Source organism: Petromyzon marinus, chromosome 45 (genome assembly GCF_048934315.1).
Source record: "Petromyzon marinus isolate PM22_M1 ecotype Great Lakes invasive population chromosome 45, UKy_Petmar_22M1.pri1.0, whole genome shotgun sequence".
Lineage (NCBI taxonomy): Eukaryota > Metazoa > Chordata > Hyperoartia > Petromyzontiformes > Petromyzontidae > Petromyzon > Petromyzon marinus.
Window position 1 is genome coordinate 4,744,953 of NC_133711.1, and position 22,770 is coordinate 4,767,722.

The following is a 22,770-nucleotide window of genomic DNA, read 5'->3' on the forward strand; positions in this document are numbered from 1 at the left end:
AGCGTCTCCAACTCCTCCACTGAATGAGCAGTTATTACCAAATCATCGGCATACATAACGTGGTTGAGCAATCGGGAGCCATCCCTTAACCGCACCCGGGCATCGATCAGCCTCCCATTATATCTGTACCAAGTGGAGATTCCCCCAGTACAGCTATTGAAGGCTTCACGAACTACGTGGTCAAAATAGATGTTAAATCATGTGGGAGCCAGAGGACATCCCTGTCGCACCCCAAGGTGTACAGGGAATGGCTCTGACTCCCGGCCACTTAGTTTAACCCGGGCCCGCTCACCATCATGAAGGTCCTCAATGATCGTGAGCAGAGGGTCAGGTACTCCAAAAGCACGAAGAACAACCCAGAGCCAACGCCTACTGATGGTATCATAGGCCTTAACCAGGTTAATAAAGCAGAGATGTAGGTCTTGTTGGAATTCTCTACACCTCTACTGTAACAGACGGACAGAAAATATGGCATCTGTGCAGGACCGCCCTTTCCTGAAACCGCATTGGGGCTCCGCAAGCCTCTCCTCAGCGTGCCTGGCAAGGCGATGTTGAATAATCCTTGCCAGGACCTTTCGCGGCACACTGAGGAGTGAGATGCCCCTGTATTTGTTACAGTCTGTGCGGTCCCCCTTCTTAAAGAGGGGGACCACCAGGGCATCCTTCCAATCCTGCGGAACCCGTCCAGTGGTCCAGACTGTTGTTATGATCTCATATAGGGCAGTCTGTGCACAAACGCCACCCTCCCTCAGCATTTCGCTTGGGAGATCATCTCTACCCGGTGCCTTTCCTGGTCTCAGACTCTGGATCGCCTTCAGTACTTCCTCAACAGATGGCACCTCAGCCAGCCACTCACAGGGGGTGACCTTCCAATATTTGAGGCACTGCAGCCTCAGCAGGGTCATCCCCACTTTGTGCCACGATGTTTTCCTGGTTGAGGGATTTACCCTTCCCCCAGGACCTCACAGAAATGCTCAGCAAATCTGCAAACCTGTTCCTAGGGGTCGGAGATTGGATCACCGTTTTTTCCCCTAATGATGGTAATAGGTGTGGCGCTGCAGGTTACTTTTTTGATAGAGTTAAATAGAGATTTGTGATCACGGGCCACTGAGGCAGACTCCATCTCCTCAGCAACCCGTGACCACCACCCATCCTTGCAGTGCCTCACGGCTCTCCGAACCTCCGAGCGAAGGTTGTGGTACGCCTCCTCATTCTCTGATGTTGGATTCTGTAGCCGATAACAGTGGGCCTGTCGCTTTTTCTCAACCATCCTAAACACCTCCTCTGTCAGCCAGGGTCTCTAGGGAGGTCTGGACCGCGTACCCAAAGCAGCCATTGCAGCTGTATGAGTCACAGTCCTAAACCTCGTCCATTTACCCTCGACATCAGGAGGAGTGAGGGACGATGCCAACCCCAGCCGCAAGCAATGATGAAATTCTCGCTTGCAACTTTCATCAGCTAACTGAGACCAGGCCACTTTAGGTTGGAATGGGGTCCTGGGTGTACACCCACCACCGGAGTGGAAGAATGGCAGGCGCATCTTACAGATGACTAGTCGATGGTCAGAGGGCAGATCAGCTCCACGGTAGGTCCTGGTGTCAAGGACATGGGCTCGCATCCGCTGGTCCGTCACTATGTAGTCCAGCAGATGTTCTTGCTTGGACCCGGCATGCATCTATGATGTTGTGTGGATGCGCCGATGCCGGAACAGCGTGTTGGTAATTACAGGCACATGGGCTGCACAAAAATCTAGCAGCCTCCTACCGTTGTTATTGAGCTGATCTGGCCCATGCCCTCCAATCACTCCAGACCAGGTGCCAGCATCATGACCAACTCGGGCATTGAAGTCACCCAACATGATGACTCTATCCCGTGGGGCCACTGTAGCCAGCACCTGTGACAGGAGGTCATAGAAGGCATCTGACTCATCGACTTTGCCTGCATCCCTCCACGGATGTTCGTCTTCGGTGGGGGGCATAAGTAACCACGACCACCTCTCCTCGCCTCCAGTTGATGGGAAGGCGAGCCCAAAGTAGCCTGGGGCTTACAGCTTCCCACACCTCACCGCCACGCTCCCACGTCCCATTCATTCTTTTGTTCAAAAGAAGAGCCACACCCTGTTGTTTGGCAGTCTGCTACCCCGAGTAGAGGACTGTCCACCCCTCATGGTGGCAGGAGCCAGAACCGGTCCATCAGACTTCCTGAATGCCACAGAGATCCAGGCGGTACCGGTCCAGCTCCCGACAGAGGAGTGGCAGCCTCTCCTCCGCAGTGAGCGTTCGAACATTCCACGTGGCCACACGAAGTGGCTTTTCGTTGGTTCTGGAGGAGACGTCATATACGCCTGTCCCCCCGGGGCCTCCGGCACAAGCTTGTTAGTTACATATTTCAGTCGTGGTTTAGTGGTACATTTTTGAAGGTGGAGGGGTTACCAGCCTCTTGCACCCGTCCAGAGCCCCCGTTTAGCCACTGTGGTGGTCACAGACGCCATGAGGGGAGAGGCCAATCAAAATTGGCCCTCCCCCCACAGCACTGTCCACGACAGAGTTGCCCGTCCGGCACCGCGAGGAGGTAGGGGGTTGTTTTGCCGGACGTATACCTAACACACACACGTATACTTAACACACACACATACACGCGTATACTTAACACACACGTATACTTAACACACACGTATACTTAACACACACGTATACTTAACACACACACATATACGTAACACACATACACACCTATACGTAACACACATACACACGTATACTTAACACACACACATAAACACGTATACTTAACACACACACATATACACACGTATACTTAACACACACACATACACACGTATACTTAACACACACACACATACACACGTACACACGTATACTTAACACACACATACACAAGTATACTTAACACACACACACGCGTATACTTAACACACACACATACACACGTATACTTAACACACACACATACACACGTATACTTTACACATACACGCGTATACTTGACACACACACACATACACACACACACGTATACTTAACACACACACGTATACTTAACACAAAGATAAAGATAAAGATCCCCCGTATAGCCTTAACAGACTGTAGGGGCAAGTGCTGTTAGCGAGCACCTATGAAGGCCGGAACGGTACACGAGGGGGTGGGTGGCCAGCACCTCGCCCGACCGCCTTTGTCTCCCTAGTGACGATGTTTACACACCACACCAGGTACTCGTTTGAGGCTGAGTCGACCTAGGGGAGGCCCGGGACCGGTTCAAATAATCGTCACTGGTGTTGGCCGTGAGCGGGAATCGAACCCGGGTCGCCAGGTTCATAGCGCAGCGCGCTAACCGCTACACTACCGCTCCCCACATACTTAACACACACACATACATACACACGTATACTTAACACACACATACACACGTATACTTAAAACACACACACATACACACGTATACCTAACAGATACACTCGTATACTTAACACACATACATGCATTCACAATTACACTCACCCAAATATGAGTATATAAACAATCCCGCACGCGTACTTTAAGAGGCAACTCAAGACGTTTTTTTTTTAAATTTTACTCTGAAAAAAAAAATCCCAACCGGAATGCTTCACGAGCCCCTGGGCATCGTTTCTCGCTGGTCATTGAATTCAAATCACGAGCGAAGGGACGGTGGAGTGGTGGCGCAGTGGTTAGCGCACTGCAACGACTAACAGGCGCGGGTGACCTGAGTCGTGATTCTCGGCCACGGACAACACGAGTGACGACTGATCTGTCCGAACCGGTTTTTGGGTCTTCCCCTAGGTCGGCTCGGCCTTAAAACGAGTGAGTGGAAAAGTGTCCTTTCGAGTTTAACAAAAACAACTGATGTCATTCAGGTGTCCGTCGAGAGGTGCCCAGCGGATAATCATCAACAACAACCAATCCAATAATCACCACCAACAACAACCAATCCACTAATCATCACCAACAACAACAACAAATCTAGTAATCATCACCACCAACAATAACCAATCCAATCATCACCAACAATAACCAATCCAATAATTACCAACAACAACCAATCCAATAATTACCAACAACAACCAATCCAATCATCGCCACCACCAACAATAACAACAACCAATCGAATAATCAACAATAACAGGCAATTGAAAAACCACCACCACCACCACCAACAACAACCGATTGATTAGTCACCACCACCAACAACAAATTCAATAATCACCACCACCAACAACAACAAATCCACTAATCACCACCAACAACAACCAATCCAATCATCACCACCAACAACAACCAATCCAATCATCACCACCAACAACAACCAATCGCTCCATCGAACGTCGAACGTCCGGGGTGGCGTCGCTCAGTCCCCACTCGACGTTTCGTCGCCTCGCCCACAGCACGGCATCGCGTAGTGCTCTCCGCTTCTCATTGTGGTCGCTCGTTTGCTTTCATATCTCGTCGCGTTACCGACTCGCAGATGGCAGTGAGGCGGTGGCCGCCGAACTATTCATTATTGTTATTGGCTCTCAGCGTCAAGCGTGTTACTTTATATTAGTAACGACACGAGTTGACAATGCGCTTCCTTGCGCTAAGTATTTTATTTGTTTACACATTGCAACAGCCGCACGACTTTCTGGAAGTTCGTCTTGTCCCTTAAGCTGCATTGGTTTTGTAAAACTGCGAAACCTTCGACCGGTTTCGACATTCAGTAACTCATCAGCAGATTCAGGCTTTGCTAAGACCCATGCGGGTGAACCGTCACGTGTTTATACGCAATGGCCCCACCTACTAATTGTAATCAACAACTCCGAATGATCGACAGAATCATGATCGCTAGTGGTTCCCCCCCCCCCCCTTCAAATCACGTCTTGTCAATGCGATTACATTGGGATGGCTCTATAATTCAATTCGACCAGAACCAAAACAACTCAACACATTCGTCAGGGATGTTGACCAGGGCGGCCGCTTTTTTTCGAACCGTGCACCGCTGTAACCAGCAAGCGGCCACCGCACTGCCGCTGGGCCATGCCACCGCCTATAGCCCTGCTTACAATGTCTCACTCGGATTAGGGGCGTAAGAGACCATTACAGACACAAGAGCACAATGTCTACACCTATCCATAATAATCCCACATCATTGCACCTTACATTGTACGCCGAAAATTGTATCAACACATTCATTAATCGTTTCTTTGGTGGTGAGATCGTGTGGCGTAAAATGCCAATATTGCATTATAACCCTCCACCACCCGACATAGCCAATCACGTATTTGCTTTCACATTATACACGAGACGATCATAACCCCGAGGGGAACTAATCGCGGATCATCGCGTTGACCGTGCACGACTATTAACCGGGATCGAGATGGGTTAGTCGTAGCAACAATATTCCGCGGATCAACGTTCCTTGAATGATGCAGCCGGTAATTAAGCAACTGTGGTTTTACGGGTACTGTGTTATTATTATTAAACAGGTAGGGGCGCAGCCCTGCAATTGCTATCTCACGCCACTGCTGGTGGGCATTACGACGACACAAAAACTTGCACCGTTGTTTCAACTGCCCCCTTCATACAAACTTACAAATTGACAAAACACAACCCAAACCACTTGCACACCGATATTCACGAAGACAAAGCTCTCCCGTATATCCTTTAACAGACTGCTGGGAGACAAGTGCTGTTAGCAATCATCTATGAAAGGCCGCCATGGCACACGATTTGGTTTCGTGGCCAAAATCACGCCCGGCCGCCTTTGTCTCCCGAGTGGCGATGTTTACACACCGCACCAGGTACTCATTTGAGGCTGATTCGACCCAGGGGAGGCCCAGAACACACCTATACACACTCACTCATTCGCATACATTACACTACTGCACTTTACCCAAACTCACCCACTCACTCACACCTCCCAACACACTCACTCACTAACAAAGACCCCTAGGGTAGACTCTACCAGACTGTTGGGGCAAGTGCTGTGAGCGAGTAACAGCACATGTGAATGGCGCGCGCGCACACACACAAAGTATACACTCACCCACTGACTCACCCACCCACTCATGCGCTAATCCACGTAATCACTCACCCACTCATTCACTCACCTAGCCATTCACTCATCCACTCGCCCAGCCATTTACTCATCCACTCAACCAGTCATTAACTCATCCATTCGCTCATCCACTCACCCAGCCATTCACTCATCCAATCACCCAGCCATTCACTCATCCACTCACTCATCCACTCACCCAGCCATTCACCCATGCACTCACTCATCGAATCACCCAGCCATCCACTCATCCACTCACCCAGCCATTTACTCATCCACTCACCCAGCCATTCACTCATCCACTCACTCATCCACTCACCCAACCATTCACTCATCCACTCACTCATCCACTCACCCAGCCATTCACTCATCCACTCACTCATCCACTCACCCAGCCATTCACTCATCCACTCACTCATCCACTCACCCAGCCATTCACTCATCCACTCACTCATCCACTCACCCAGCCACTCACTCATCCACTCACCCAGCCATTCACCTATCCACGCTCTCACGGCCGCCCGGCCCCACCACTCACCAGCGGTGAGTAGAAGGCAGACGGCTCTGCTCCGTAGGGGACGTAATTCCCGTATCCCTGTGCCGCGGCCGCCGCTGCGTACGAACCCCCATAGACCCCGAGGGCCGTGAGGTCCCCTCGGGCAGCCGCCGAGGCCAACAGGCGGCTGTTGTACGGGGAACAGCAGACCGTGGGGGCAGCCACGGCCGACGGGTGAAGCGGAGGAGGGGTGGCCGGTCCCGTGGCCACCCGCGAACCCGGAGTCGAACCTGTGCTACCGTCCACCGGGGCGGAATTTGAACCTCTGTTGATGTTGCTGCTGTTGCTGTCGTAGCACGGGCTAGTGATGCCACCGCCGCCACTGCTGCTGCTGTTGCTGCTGCTGTTGTTGTTGCTGTTGTTATTGTTGCTGCTGCTGAGAATGCTGCTGCTGCTGCTGTTGTTGTTGTTGCTGATGCCGCTGATGATGCCCGGGATGACGGAAGAGGAGGGAGGCGAGGAGACGAGGAGCTGAGTGTGTGGAGGAGGAGGAGAGAGATTTCATGATGAGGTGTGGGTGCTGATGGTGCTGGTCATAGTGGAGATGCTGGTTCTTAAATCGCAGTCACTCAGCGCGTGTCGGACAGCACGGAACGCCAAGCGGACAGCAACAAACAGCACTATGAAAGTTATCATACTAACGGTGATGGTGGTGTTGATTGATTGTCGGAGTGGTGAGGATGGTGGTGGTGGAGGTAGTGGTAAAGATGGTGGTGGTTGAGGTGGTGGTGAGGATGGTGGTGAAAGTGGTGAGGATGGTGGTGATGGTGGTGGAGGTGGTGGTGAGGATGGTGGTGAAAGTGGTGAGGATGGTGGTGATGGTGGTGGAGGTAGTGGTGAGGATGGTGGTGAAAGTGGTGAGGATGGTGGTGATGGTGGTGGAGGTAGTGGTGAGGATGGTGGTGATGGTGGTTGAGGTGGTGGTGAGGATGGTGGTGATGGTGGTTGGTGGTTGTGGTAGTACTCCTGTTGATGATATTTGAAGGATTGTTCATAATTATTGATACTAATGATGTCGCTGTACTAATGATGATTCACTTGATTTGAGAATGATGATTGATGTGATGAGTAGGGATGTCAGAGTGTTATGCTGAGGTGGTAGTAATGATGATCGTGATTATTTTATAATACAGCGTAGGCTTGATTTTGGAATGATGTTGAATGCAATTATTACGAAAGGGATACTTTGCAATGTAAAATTGTGATGATGATTATGATAACAAGTGATGCTAATGGATGATACTAGTGATTTTAGATGTATGATAGCATCAATGAGTGATTTTATGAGCAAATAATAATAGTGGTGATGATGGTTGTGATGATGATGATGATATAGATTTTAGGCAATATGTACACGTTCTTAGTCGGAGGAAGAATCCACACACATGTACTTGGGTACACAGACTCCCTGTGTATCTGTAAAATGTACGTACACGGATACAACATACAAAGTTCCCCCGTATAGACATTTAACATACTTGCGGCAAGTGCTGTTAGCGCACACCTATCAAGCCCGGCACGGCACGCGATTCGTTGGATGGCCAACCCCGGCGCCCGACCGCCTTTGTCTTCCCAGTGCTGATGTTAGCACTGCAGCACCAGGCACTCATTTAAGGCTGAGTAAACCTAGGGCAGGGCCCAGGAACTGGTTCAAATGAGTCACCACTTTAATCCTTCATGATCGGAAGCTGAACTCGGCTCGCCCGGTTCGGACAGTGCAGTGCGCTAACTACTGCGCCACCGCTCTTCGCATGCAAGCAGAAAACACACGCATGTGTGTGTACATATAGGCGGTCACGGACGCGTTCCAAAAGTAGGGGGGGGGGTACATTTGTAGATACAAGAACATACGCACATACAAAGACAAATATCCCCAGGATAGCCTGAACAGACTATTCGGGGCACGTGCTGTTAGCGAGCACCCAATTGAGGCTGAGTCGACCTAGGGGAGGCCCAGGACCGGTTCAGATAAACGTCACTGGTGTGGGCCGTGAGCGGGAATCAAACTCGGGTCGCCGGCTTCGTAGTTGAGTGCGCACACCGCAACACTACCGCTTATCACCAAAGACAAATATTCCCCGTACAGCCTTAACTGACTGTTGGGGCAAGTACTTTTCACGAGCACCTATGAAGGCCGGCACAGCGCGCGAGTGGGTGGGTGGCCGGCACCACGCCCAGCCGCCTTCGTCTCCCCAGCGGCGATGTTCACACACCGCAACAGGGAGCGATTTGAGGCTGAGTCGACCTGGTGGAGCCCCAGGACCCATTCGGATAATCGTCAGCGGTTTCGGCCGTGAGCGGGAATCAAACTCGGGTCGCCGGGTTCGAAGCGCCGCGCGCTAACCGCGACACTGCCGCTCCACATTGTATGCATGTGCACAGACAATTCTATGTACTATAATACACGCACGGTTATGGGCAAGGACATACAGACACCCGCGTCGTGTACACACGCTAGCGTACACATTGCACACATGACACAAATACAAAAAATACCCATATAGCCCACATTAGACTGTTGGGGCAAGTGCTGTAAACTAGCAATTATGAAGGCCGGCTGAGTGCCCGGTACGAGGGGGTGGTGTGGCCAGCCACAGTCCCGGCCACCTTTGTCTCCCCAGTACTGATGAGTGAACACACCGCACCAATTGATCCTAGTGGAGGCCCGTGACCGGTTCACGTAACCACTCACCACTGATGTTAACCGTGGGCGGGATTCGAACTCAGGTAGCCAGTTGGTTTGTTGCACAGCGCGCTAACCGATCACTACGCACACAAACACAAAGACCCCCCGTATAGTCTCAATAGGCTTTTGGGGCAAGTGCTGTCAGCGAGCGGCTATGAAGTTTGGCGCGGCACACGATGGGGGTGGGTGGCCAGCACCACGCACGACACGCACACTAACTAGCTTAAACTCTTTATTTTATTTTACCAGGTAAAGCCCACTGAGCGATGTAGCTCTCTTTTTTCAGAAGCGACCTGGCCACATGTGATAGCTCAACGAAGTGGCTTATCACGTGGACATTGATAGCAGCCAGATTCTCTAAACGCGCAGTTATTCTGAATGTGGAGGAGCCGGAGAATAATCCACGCGACCACGGGGAGAGAGACACCGCAAACTCCACATATACAGCAGCAGGCGTTGTCAGGGTCGGGATCGAACCCACGATCTTCTGTATAAGAGGAGAAGAAGTTAACATCTCCTAGCCACCATGACGCCCCGAACCGCACACTTTAGACAAACACACACACGCATACAGAAACTTCGACACACACGATAGACACATCACACACACACGCATACATAAACTTAGACACACACACACCATAGACACATCACACACACACACGCATACAGAAACTTAGACACACACACACACCATAGACACATCACACACACATGCATACAGAAACTTAGACACACACACACACCATAGACACATCACACATACACACGCATACAGAAACTTAGACACACATACGATATACACATCACACACACACGCATACAGAAACTTAGACACACACACACCATAGACACATCACACACACACGCATACAGAAACTTAGACACCCACACACCATAGACACATTACACACACACACGATAGACACATCACACACGCATACAGAAACTTAGACACACACACAATAGACACATCACACACGATAGACACACACAAACATTAGACAATACACACACGATAGACACCACACACACGCATACAGAAACTTAGACACACACACAATAGACACATCACACACACACGATAGACACACACACACACATACGACACACACAGACGATAGACGGATACACGATAGATGGACACACACACACGAGACACGCGCACACGTACAATAAGCTACACAACGAAGAGAAATGTATACTCACATTCCTCTTCCTGTAAGCAATCATCCCAACATCACGATCGTGCCGTGTGTGTGTCTGTATGTATGTGTCTGCATATAACTGTGTGTGTCTGTCTCTATATGTGTGCGTGTGTATTCGTCTGTGTGTGTGTTTTCGGGGAGCGGTAGTGTAGCGGTTAGCACGCTGCGCTAAGAACCTGGCGGCCGGAGTTCGATTCCCGCTCACGGCCAACACCGGTGACGATTATCTGTACCGGTTCTGGGCCTCCCCTAGGTCGACTCAGCCTCAAATGAGTACCTGGTGCGGTGCGTAAAAATATCGCCACTAGGGGAGACAAAGGCGGCTGGGCGTGGTGCTGGCCACCCACTCCCTCGTGTTACGTTCTTCATAGGTGCTTGCTAAGAGCACTTGCCCCAACAGTCTGTTGAGGCTATACGGGGAATATTTGTCAATTTTTATGACTCTCTGTGTGTATGTCTTTATACGTGTGTAGATTTGTCTGCGTGTGTCTGCGTGTGTCTGTGTTTGTCTGGTATCTGTCTGTGTTTATTCGCCTGTGTGTGAACGTATTTGTCCGTGTATTTGTCCGTGTATTTGTCCGTGTATTTGTCTGTGTATTTGTCTGTGTATTTGTCTGCGTATTTGTCTGTGTCTTTGTAAAGCTGCACTCGATAGTGTAGCGGTTAGCGGCGCAGCGCTACGAACCCGGCGACCCGAGCTTGCTCATAGCTCACGGCCAACACCGGTGACGATTATCTGAACCGGTCCTGGGCCTCCCCTAGGTCGACTCAGCCTCAAATGTGTACCTGGTGCGATGTGTAAACATCGAGACATAATGCGACCGGGCGTGGTTCTGGCCACCCATCCCCTCGTGTGTCGTGCCGGCCTTCATACGGTGCTACTCGCTACAAGAAAGTTGGCCAAAAGTCTGTTCGGGCTATTGTGGGGGACCTTTGTCTGTGTGTGTGAGAGAGAGAGAGCGAGCGAGGGAGTAAATCATAGCGAGGAGTTTGGCGATAGGGCCATATATATATAAAGAGAGCCGTTAATTTTCATAATCATCAAATGATAACATAATGTCATCGTAATCATCATCACGTGCATAATCAATCAAAAGTAAATGTTCATCATCATCATTATCAGTTCATTCTGTTAATTATGATAATACATTAATTTACTTCATGGTATGATTATATTCATAACATAATATATTACCATACATTATCATAAAACTCGTCATCAACATCATCAAATTGTCACAATCATCATAGTCATTACCATCATCATCAAATCAATAAATCTTTATAATCAGATGATCATAATCAGATCATAAAAATATATTTATCACCAAATCACTATAAACTATCATAATCATTATCATATAATCATCATATAAGACGATAATTGTCATCGTAAGATTGTCATCATCATCATCATGAACTCACCATTACCTCTATAAATTATCATCATAAGTATCATGATCATATAATCATCAGTATGATCGTATTGTATAATCATATGAGATGATAATCATCATAGTAAGATTGTCATCATTATCATGAACGTACCATTATCTTTATAATTATCATCATCATAAGTATCATGATCATATAATCGTCATCATGATCGTACTGTATAATCATCATCCTTCATTATAATCACATCAGATGATAATCATCGTAAGATTGTCATCATCATCATGAACTCACCATTGCCTTTAGAATTATCATCATCACAAATATCATGATCATATAATCATCATCACGATAATATTGTATAACCATCATCATCATATATTCATCATCAAGCATCATATAACACGCTAATAATCATCGTAAGATTGTCATCATAATGAACGCACACTTACCTTTATGATTATCATCATCATAAGTATAATGAACATATAATCATCATCATCATATAATCATCATCAAATCATCATCTCCAGTCACACTCAAGGGCGCGCGCGCGCGCACACACACACAGACACACACCCCGTCGACACGAAGTCAATGTCAAACAGGACGCAGGCTTCTCACTCACAGGCGGCCAACGGCTCAACTCGCAAGCCACAACGAGCCTGGCTATGGCAATCATTAATACGCCACTAAAATCTTAGACGTAAGCATGTGCACACACGCGTGCGTCACGGACTTAAATACACACGCGAGCACACACGCGTGTACAAGACAAAGACGCATGCACCCACACACACACACACACGCGCGCGTACATACACACAGGCGCATGTGCACGCACGCATGCACAGACATGCATGCACACAGACCCGGGTACACACACACATATATACACAAAGATCCCCCGTATAGCCTTAACAGACTGTAGAGGCAAGTGCTGGTAGCGAGCACCTATAACACGCATGTACGTACGTGCATATACACGCATACACATATACACACAGACGCATGTATACACATATACACACAGACGCATGCACACACAGATGCGTGCACACACAGATGCATGGACACACGCATGTACACACAGATCCATGTACACACGTGCATATAAACGCATACACATGTGCACACACACGCATGTACACACAGACGCATGTACGCACAGACGCATGCACATACAGACGCATGTACACACACAGACGCATGTACACACACACGCATGTACACAGACCCATGTACACACGGGCATATACACGCATACACATGTACACACAGACCCATGCACTCACAGACGCATGTGTACACACACGCATGTACACAAAGACGCATGTACACACAGACGCATGTACACACACACACACATGTACACACAGACGCATGTACACACACGCATGCACAGACATGCATACACACAGACCCGGGTACACGCACATATATACACAAAGATCCCCCGTATAACCTTAACAGACTGTAAAGGCAAGTGTTGGTGGCGAGCACCTATAACCCGCATGTACGTACGTGCATATACACGCATACACATATACACACAGACGCATGTATACACATATACACACAGACGCATGGACACACACAGATCCATGTACACACAGACCCATGCACTCACAGACGCATGTGTACACACACACATGTACACACAGACACACAAATGCATATATATACACACACAGAAGTATATGCACACGCACGCATATACACACGTACATGCAGACAGACGGTACTACAATAATAATCATCAGCGATAATACTCGCACAATGAGAAACAATCCCTGTATAGTCTGCAGAGATTGTTGGGGCAAATGCTCTTAGCAAGCACCTCTTATGGTGTAGAAACACGCCCGGCCGCCTTTTTCTCTCCCATGCTAATGTTTATTACAGATGGGTACTCATTTGAATGCTGATTCGACCTGCATAGAGACCAGCACCTACCTGCTTGAATACCATGGGCTACTGATGTTAGCCGTGGCCGGGAGTCGAACTTAGGTGAGGGGCGGTGATTGTCGCTGTTGCGCCGAATCTCTGTCCCACCGCGCTCGACACGCAAACGCGCACTTACGCACCAATAAAGACAAAGATCCCCCGTGTAGCTTGTGCAGACTCTGGGGGCAAGTGCTGGTTAGCGAGCACCTATGAAGTTCGGCACGGCGCACGAGGGACTGAGTTTGCCAGCACCACGCTCCGATCGCCTTCGTTTCCCGAGTGGCGATGTTTACACACCGCAACCGGTACTTATTTCAGGCTGAGTCGACCTAAGAGACGCCCAGGACCGGGTTCCGATAATCGTCACCGGTGGTGGCCGTGAGTAGGAATCGAACCGGGGTTATCGGTTTCGTAGCGCAGTGCGCTAACCACTGCACTACCGCTCCGCACGACAGAAACATACGCACAGACAGACAGACATACACACAAACATCCACACACGCCTACAGAAACTTAGACAGACACACACACACAAACATCCACACACGCATACAGAAACTTAGACACACACATAAACATTCACATACGCATACAGAAACTTAGACACACACACAAACATCCACACACGCATACAGAAACTTAGACACACACACAAACATCCACACACGCATACAGAAACTTAGACACACACACACAAACATCCACACACGCATACAGAAACTTAGACAAACACACACACACATAAACATCCACACACGCATACAGAAACTTAGACAGACACACACACACAAACATCCACACACGCATACAGAAACTTAGACAGACACACATAAACATCCACACACGCATACAAAAACTTAGACAAACACACACACATAAACATCCACACACGCATACAGAAACTTAGACAGACACACACACATAAACATCCACACAAGCATACAGAAACTTAGACACACACAAACATCCACACACGCATACAGAAACTTAGACAGACACACACACACAAACATCCACACACGCATACAGAAACTTAGACACACACACACATAAACATCCACACACGCATACAGAAACTTAGACAGACATACACACACACACTTACAGACTTACATGCACAAAGACATCTACAGACATACATAGACAGACACACACACTTACAGACTTACATGCACAAAGACATCTACAGACATACATACACAGACAGACACACACACTTACAGACTTGCATGCACAAAGACACCTACAGACACACTTATAGGCTTACATGCACAAAGATACCTACAGACATACATACACAGACACACACACTTGCAGGCTTATATGCACAAAGACATCTACAGACATACATACACAGACAGACAGACACACACGCACTTACAGACTTACATGCGCAAAGACACCTACAGACATACATACACAGACAGACACACACACTTACAGACTACATGCACAAAGACATCTACAGACATACATACACAGACAGATACACACACTTACAGGCTTACATGCACAAAGACATCTACAGACATACATACACAGACAGACAGACACACACACACTTACAGACTTATATGCACAAAGACACCTACAGACATACATACACAGGCAGACACACACACTTACAGACTTACATGCACAAAGACACCTACAGACATACATACACAGACAGACACACACACACTTACAGACTTACATGCACAAAGACACCTACAGACATACATACACAGGCAGACACACACACTTACAGACTTACATGCACAAAGACACCTACAGACATACATACACAGACAGACACACGGACTTACAGACATACATGCACAAAGACACCTACAGGCATACATACACAGACAGACACACACACTTACAGACTTATATGCACAGACACCTACAGACATACATACACAGACAGACACACACACTTACATGCACAAAGACATCTACAGACATACATACACAGACAGACACACACATTTACAGACTTACACACACAAATACATCTACAGAATACATACACAGACAGACACACTTACAGACGTACATGCACAAAGACACCTACAGACATACATACACAGACAGACACACACACACTTAAAGACTCACATGCACAAAGACACCTACAGACATACATACACAGATAGACACACACACATTTACAGACTCACATGCACAAAGACACCTACAGACATACATACACAGACGGACACACATACAAACTTACAGACATACATGCACAAAGACACCTACAGACATACACAGACAGACACACACACTTTCAGACTTGCATGCACAAAGACACCTACAGACATACACAGACAGACACACACACTTATAGACTTACATGCACAAAGGCACCTACAGACATACATACACAGACAGACACACACACTTACAGACTTACATGCACAAAGACACCTACAGACATACACAGACAGAGGTACACACCCACACTTACAGACTTACATGCACAAATACATCTACACACATACATACACAGACCGACACACACACTTACAGACGTACATGCACAAAGACACCTACAGACATACATATACAGACAGACACACACACTTACAGACTTACATGCACAAAGACACCTACAGACATACACAGACAGACACACATTTATAGACTTACATGCACAAATACATCTACAGAATACATACACAGACAGACACACACACTTACAAACTTACATGCACAAAGACACCTACAGACATACACAGGCAGACACACACACTTACAGACATACATGCACAAAGACACCTACAGACATACACAGGCAGACACACACACACACTTACAGACATACATGCACAAAGACACCTACAGACATACACAGACAGACACACACACACACACTTACAGACATACATGCACAAAGACACCTACAGACATACACAGACAGACACACACACACTTACAGACATACATGCACAAAGACACCTACAGACATACACAGACCGACACACACACTTACAGACATACATGCACAAAGACACCTACAGACATACACAGACAGACACACACACTTACAAACATACATGCACAAAGACACCTACAGACAAACACAGACAGAGGTACACACACACACACGCGCGCACAGATAATGTCGAGACGTCAGGCAAAGTGCTTTAGAAAGCGGGCGAGGTGCGTCCCGTGTTATTCATCCCAAACAGTCTCGCGATCTCTCCACGGGCTATCGCGTTCACGTCTATCAACGTGAACGCGACACGGAACGCCAAATTAAATCTGTTGCTGTACCGCACACAGCTCCAACTTCCCCGACCCGCGCTGACAAATCGCGGTGAAGTATGGTCAAATAACCCCCCCCCCACCCCGGCACTGCGCGGAGAGAGGCCCTCATCCAGCAGTGGATAGACCAAAGAGCTGCACGTGCGTGCACATACACTGACCTCATTATTACCACTTCTGGTTCTCGTCGAAACAATTAATTTCTCGGGGTGAAATGTTAATTGGCTTAATTAATGTGGAGCGGTGTGGTGCTGTTGTATGAGCGCGCTGCTCTACAAACCCGGTGGATCACGAGTTCGATTCCCGACCACGGCTAACATCAGTGGCGAGTGGTTATCTGAACCGGTCCCGCCTGAGTCTGCTCCATCAATCCCCTTAACATTCTAACAGCAACAACTGCTAATATCAGCAACATCACTTTCATTAGGACTATCATCATCATCATACTATTAGCTAATCACATTACGTGCACAATTAAGGCTGTTAAGAAAAGTAAGCGGTCTTGCAAAGGATGATGATGACGACGATCCCAGGGGCCCCGAGGATATTGACGGAGTGCAATCCAAGGTATGGAACGCGTGAGAGAGAGACAGCGAGGACGGGAACCACCCGCGTGGAGACGGAGCGACGGAATCGGCGCGCGTCCGTGTGTGCGTGCGTGTGTGTGCGTGTGTGTGTGCGTATGGACAGCGGTAGTGTAGCGGTTAGCGCGCTGCGCTATGAACCTGGCGACCCGGGTTCGATTCCCGCTCACGGCCAACACCAGTGACGCTTATCTGAACCGGTCCTGGGCCTCCCCTAGGTCGACTCAGCCTCAAATGAGTACCTGGTGCGGTGGATAAAAACATTGCCACTGGGGAGACAAAGGCGGTCGGGCGTGGTGCTGGCCACCCCCCCCCCCCCCTCGTGTGCCGTTCCGGCCTTCATAGGTGCTCGCTAACAGCACTTGCCGCTACAGTCTGTTAAGGCTATACGGGGGATCTGTGTGTGTGTGTGTGTGCGCGCGCCCAGCAAAGACGCCCGGTGGGATCGTTACATGGCAGGATCGCGAGAGACGGGGGACGGCGTGACGAGCAGCCTTCATCCAGCAGTGGAGTGAACACGGATGCCGTGATGCCGATGCTGATAATGATTTTGCGAAAGATGAGTACGATTCCGTCGTAAATATGAAGACACCGCGGTGCGTGAAGTCATACGAAAACTCGATTACACTTACCTGTGTAGTAGTGGTGTAGGGGTATCCGAACTGTGTATATGACATCGTTTTTTCAGATTGCTTAGCTCATTATACAACGTGTTGTTGTTGTTGTTGAGTTTAAAGACTCGCAAAATAAAACGGAGAGAGACAGAGGCGGAGAGAGAGAGGAGAGCAGAGGGAGGCACAGCGGGGCTGCTCAGACTTGCCACTAAATAATGTCTCTCGAATCCGCTCTGCCAGTTGAGATATTTAGAAGCACCAAAAAAAATTATAATTTATATTCACGGAAAGAGGGAAAAAAAAATGTTGGAACGCTGTTCAATTCGGCTTGCCAGCCAAAGACACGCGCGCGTGTGTGTGTGTGTATATATAAGTAAGCACGGATTCTCGTTATGAAAGATAATATGCTAAAAAAATAATTAAGCAGACACACACAAATATATTTACCACCCCCAACGCAGCTGTAAGTCATACACACAACGCGAAAAATTAATTTGTGAACTAAAAAAAAAATGTATTATAAAAAAAACCTTACCCCCCCCCTCTTTAAAAAAAATATCTTCTCTATTGCCCGCCAATCGAGTAACTAAAAATGTCCCCTCACTGGCAAAGCAAAATCCCTGAAACCCGTCAATATTTCCCAAAAAGCCTGATGGATGTAAATACCAGGTAGCGGATTTTTGTGCCCTCTTTTTCTAAGCGGGCCCCGTGAGTTAGAGGAGGAGGAGGTTTAAGGAAGAGTTTGAGACTACAACACCACCAGCACCACACAGGTGGGACGGTGGAGTTTCCCGAACGCGCCTGCGATCACGGGAGGAGAGAGAGCGAGCCATGACGTCACGGTTCTAAAAAAAAATGTGTGTGTGTGTGGTGCGTGTGGTGTGATGCGTGTGTGGTGTGTGGTGTGTTAGCTCGATCCCTCTTCCCTCCAGCTCACCGGAACGTCACCCCCGCCAATGGTTGCCGAGTTTGACTTTCTCCAAACCCCTTCTCCCGTATCGCTGTACATCTCCCTCCCTCGCCTCGCCTCTGTCTCCGCTCTTCCTCCTCTGTCCTCCTGCTTCTCTCTCCTCACTCCTCCTCTGCTGCCCCGCTCTCTCTTCTGTCTCCCTGCCTCCTCGTCTGTTCTCCCCTCTCCTCCTCCTCCTCACTCCTCCTCCTCACTCCTCCTGCTCTCTCCTCCTCCTCTGCTGCCCCGCTCTCTCCTCTGTCTCCCTTCCTCCTCCTCCTCTGTCCCGCTCTCTCCTCTGTCTCCCTTCCTCCTCCTCTGCTGTCCCGCTCTCTCCTCTGTCTCCCTTCCTCCTCCTCTGCTGTCCCGCTCTCTCCTCTGTCTCCTGTCCTCCTCCTCTGTCCCGCTCTCTCCTCCTCTGCTTGCTTCTCTCTTTTCTCTGCTCCGTTCCGTCCTCCCCCTTCTCAGTCCTCCCGCTCTCTCTCTCTCTACCTCCTCCTTCTCCTCCTCACTCCTCCTCTGCTCCACCGCCCTCTTCCAGCTTGGAGTTTCAACACGCGCGCGCGCGCACACGCATGCACGCACTCGCGCGCGCACATACACGCACACACACATGTTTGTATGCACAGATGCAGCGTGTATACGCAGTACTGACCTTCTGACGTTCGCACGGGCAAGTTACTCCGAGGAGGCCGAGTAATCCTAGCGGTGGTACAGCACCGGTTCAGAGAATCACCTTCCGACGATTATTCGGGATTCATGGTGCAGCTCGCCAACCGATGTGACACCGCTCCGCGCGCGCGCATACTGAACCGGCAAAATTCACTTTCACATCCCGTATAGATACGGACACATGGATATACATACGTAAACGTGAACACGCTTATTAATACACGGACATGTACACGTTAATAACACAGACTTAGCCACATGAATACGCAGACATATACGCAGTAATGCATACAGTAATGCATGCACACGCATGCGAGATGCAGGACCCCTATGCGCGGTCTTTCGACGTATCCCCGGCGCCTCTCCATCATGCACAAAGACAAAGACCCCCCGTATAGCCTACACGGGCTGTCGGGGCAAGTGCTGTTAGCGAACACCTATTAAGGCCGCACCTACGGCGTAAGAGAGGCCGTTGGTGTGGCGAGCACCACGCCCGAATCACACTCGCGCGCGCACACACACACTCCATCACACACACACACACTCCCGTGCGTACATACACTCGAGACACAATGCATCCACAGCTCTCACCCATTCCACCCTCCCTCCATCTCCCCCCCCCTCAATCTCCCTCCCTCTCCCTCCCTCCCGTCGCCCCTTATATTCGCTCTATAAGCTATTGGGGGTATAGCCGTTGCATTGGGGGTTTTTTGTATCTGTACAAATGCATTATACATGTATACGTACGGACACGTGCATACATACCTATAAAAAACACAAAGACCACCCCCCTCCAATAGCCTTAATGTACTTTAGGGACAAGTGCTGTCAGCGAGCGCCTATTAAGACCGGTTATGGCACACGAGGGAGGTGGTGTTGCTTGCCAACTTTACGCACGGCCGCCTTTGTCTCCCCAGTGCTGATGTTTACACACGCCGCACCAGGAGCTCATTTGAGGCTGAGCCGACCTAGGAGAGACCCAGCACCGGTGGAGATAAGTCGTGAGTGATGTGCAGTCCGGGGCTGGGAATCGAACTCAGAGGCACGGGGTTCTTAGCTCAAAATAAGGAATGCCCTACCGCTCCCCTCCAAAGACAAAGATCCCCCGTGTAGCATTAAGAGACTGTTGGGACAATAGCCGGGAGTGAGTAGCACCTATGAAGGCCGGCACGGCACACGAGGGTGTGGGTGACCAGCACCACGCCCGGCCGCCTTTGTCTCGCGAGCGGCGATGTTTACACATCTCACCAGGCACGCGTTTGAGGCTGAGTCGATCTAGGGCAGGCCCAGGACCGGCTCCGATAATCGTCACTTGGCGTTGGCCGTGAGCGGGAATCGAACTCGGGTCGGCGGATTCGTATCGCGGCGCGCTAACCGCTGCACCACCGCTCCCCACGTGCGCGCGCACACACGCGCACATCTTCACATGGATTGCATATCCACACATCTTGTGATATCCTCTTCAGTTGTCTGCGACTCTGTATTTAGAGCGGCAGGGAGATGAGAAGCTAAAGGGAGCGAAGTATTATTTATTAATCGCCGATGCAAGTGGCAGCCGAAGCGAGCCCAAATGTGCGGCTGCATATATGTGTGTGTGTGCTCTCTGCTGCGGTGTGTCAACATCGCTACTGGGGAGACAAAGGCGGTCGGGCGTGTCGCATGCCCCACCCCACCACCACCTCCTTGTGTGTCGTGTCGGCCTGCATAGATGCCGCTCGCTAACATTACTTGTCCCTCAAGCCTGTTTAGGCTGTACGGGGGATCTTTGTCTTTGCCTTGTGGGGATGCCACAGCAATTATCCCGATATTATTGGTCTCGCAGATACCCGACTGTCCGGATTATAAGACGCACCGGAAAGTAAGACGCAGACAACAAACGTGTTCCCCGGCGTGAATGAAGTTGTGGTCATAGCGATTGTGGTCACGGACTCGTACACACAAACAAAGCCAAAGATCCCCCGTGTAGCCTTTACAGACGGTAGGGGCAAGTGTTGTTAGCGAGTACTTATGAAGGCTGAAACGGTACATGAGGAGGTGGATGGCCAGGACCACGCCGGCCCGCCTTTGTCTCCCCAGTGACGATGTTTACACACCGTACCGGGTACTCATTTGAGGCTGAGTCGACCTAGGAGAGGCCCAGGACCAGTGAAAAAAATTTTCACTGGTATTGGCCATGAGCGGGAATCGAACTCGGGACGCCAGGTTTGTGTCTCAGCGTAGCGCTGACAGCTACACTACCGCTCCCCTTAACACACTAACACACACACCAACACACACTAACGCGCACACTAACACGCACACTAACGCACATACTAACGCGCACCAACACACACTATAACAAACACACTAACACACACACACTAACACACACACTAACACACACACACACTAACACACACTAACACACACACTAACACACACACTAACACACACACACTAACACACACACACACACTAACACACGCTACTGACACGCATACTAACACGCATACTAACATGCACACTAACACGCACACTAACACACACACTAACACACACTACTAACACGCACACTAACACACACACTAACACACACACTAGCACACGCACACTAACACACGCACACTAACACACGCACTAACACACACACTAACACACACTACTAACACGCACACTAACACACACTAACTGGCGCACACACACGAACTCACACGTGACCGTACTAACGAACACACACGCGCCGACCGGACTATTAGTACTGTAATAATTAGACAGGCGTTCATCCAGCAGTGGAGAGATCGTGGCTGATGCAAAATAAATAAATATATAACCTCGGGCACGTCACCGTAGCGGGATGGTATG

General features: G+C 49.3%; 1 protein-coding gene across 2 annotated transcripts in view; it reads right to left on the bottom strand.

Annotated features, from left to right (window-relative positions):
- Positions 1 to 19,850, bottom strand: part of LOC116952053 (uncharacterized) — a 62,995-nt gene extending 43,145 nt beyond the window's left edge. The window contains exons 1-2 of one of the 2 annotated variants that reach the window (XM_032971064.2): positions 19,246 to 19,850; positions 6,605 to 7,093 (exon numbers count right to left, since the gene is read on the bottom strand). In XM_032971064.2, coding sequence (XP_032826955.2) covers positions 6,605 to 7,093; positions 19,246 to 19,317 — 561 coding nt within the window. In that variant the 5' untranslated portion in view covers positions 19,318 to 19,850. The other variant, XM_032971065.2, reaches the window with a different exon arrangement.
- Between the last annotated feature and the right edge of the window lie 2,920 nt (positions 19,851 to 22,770).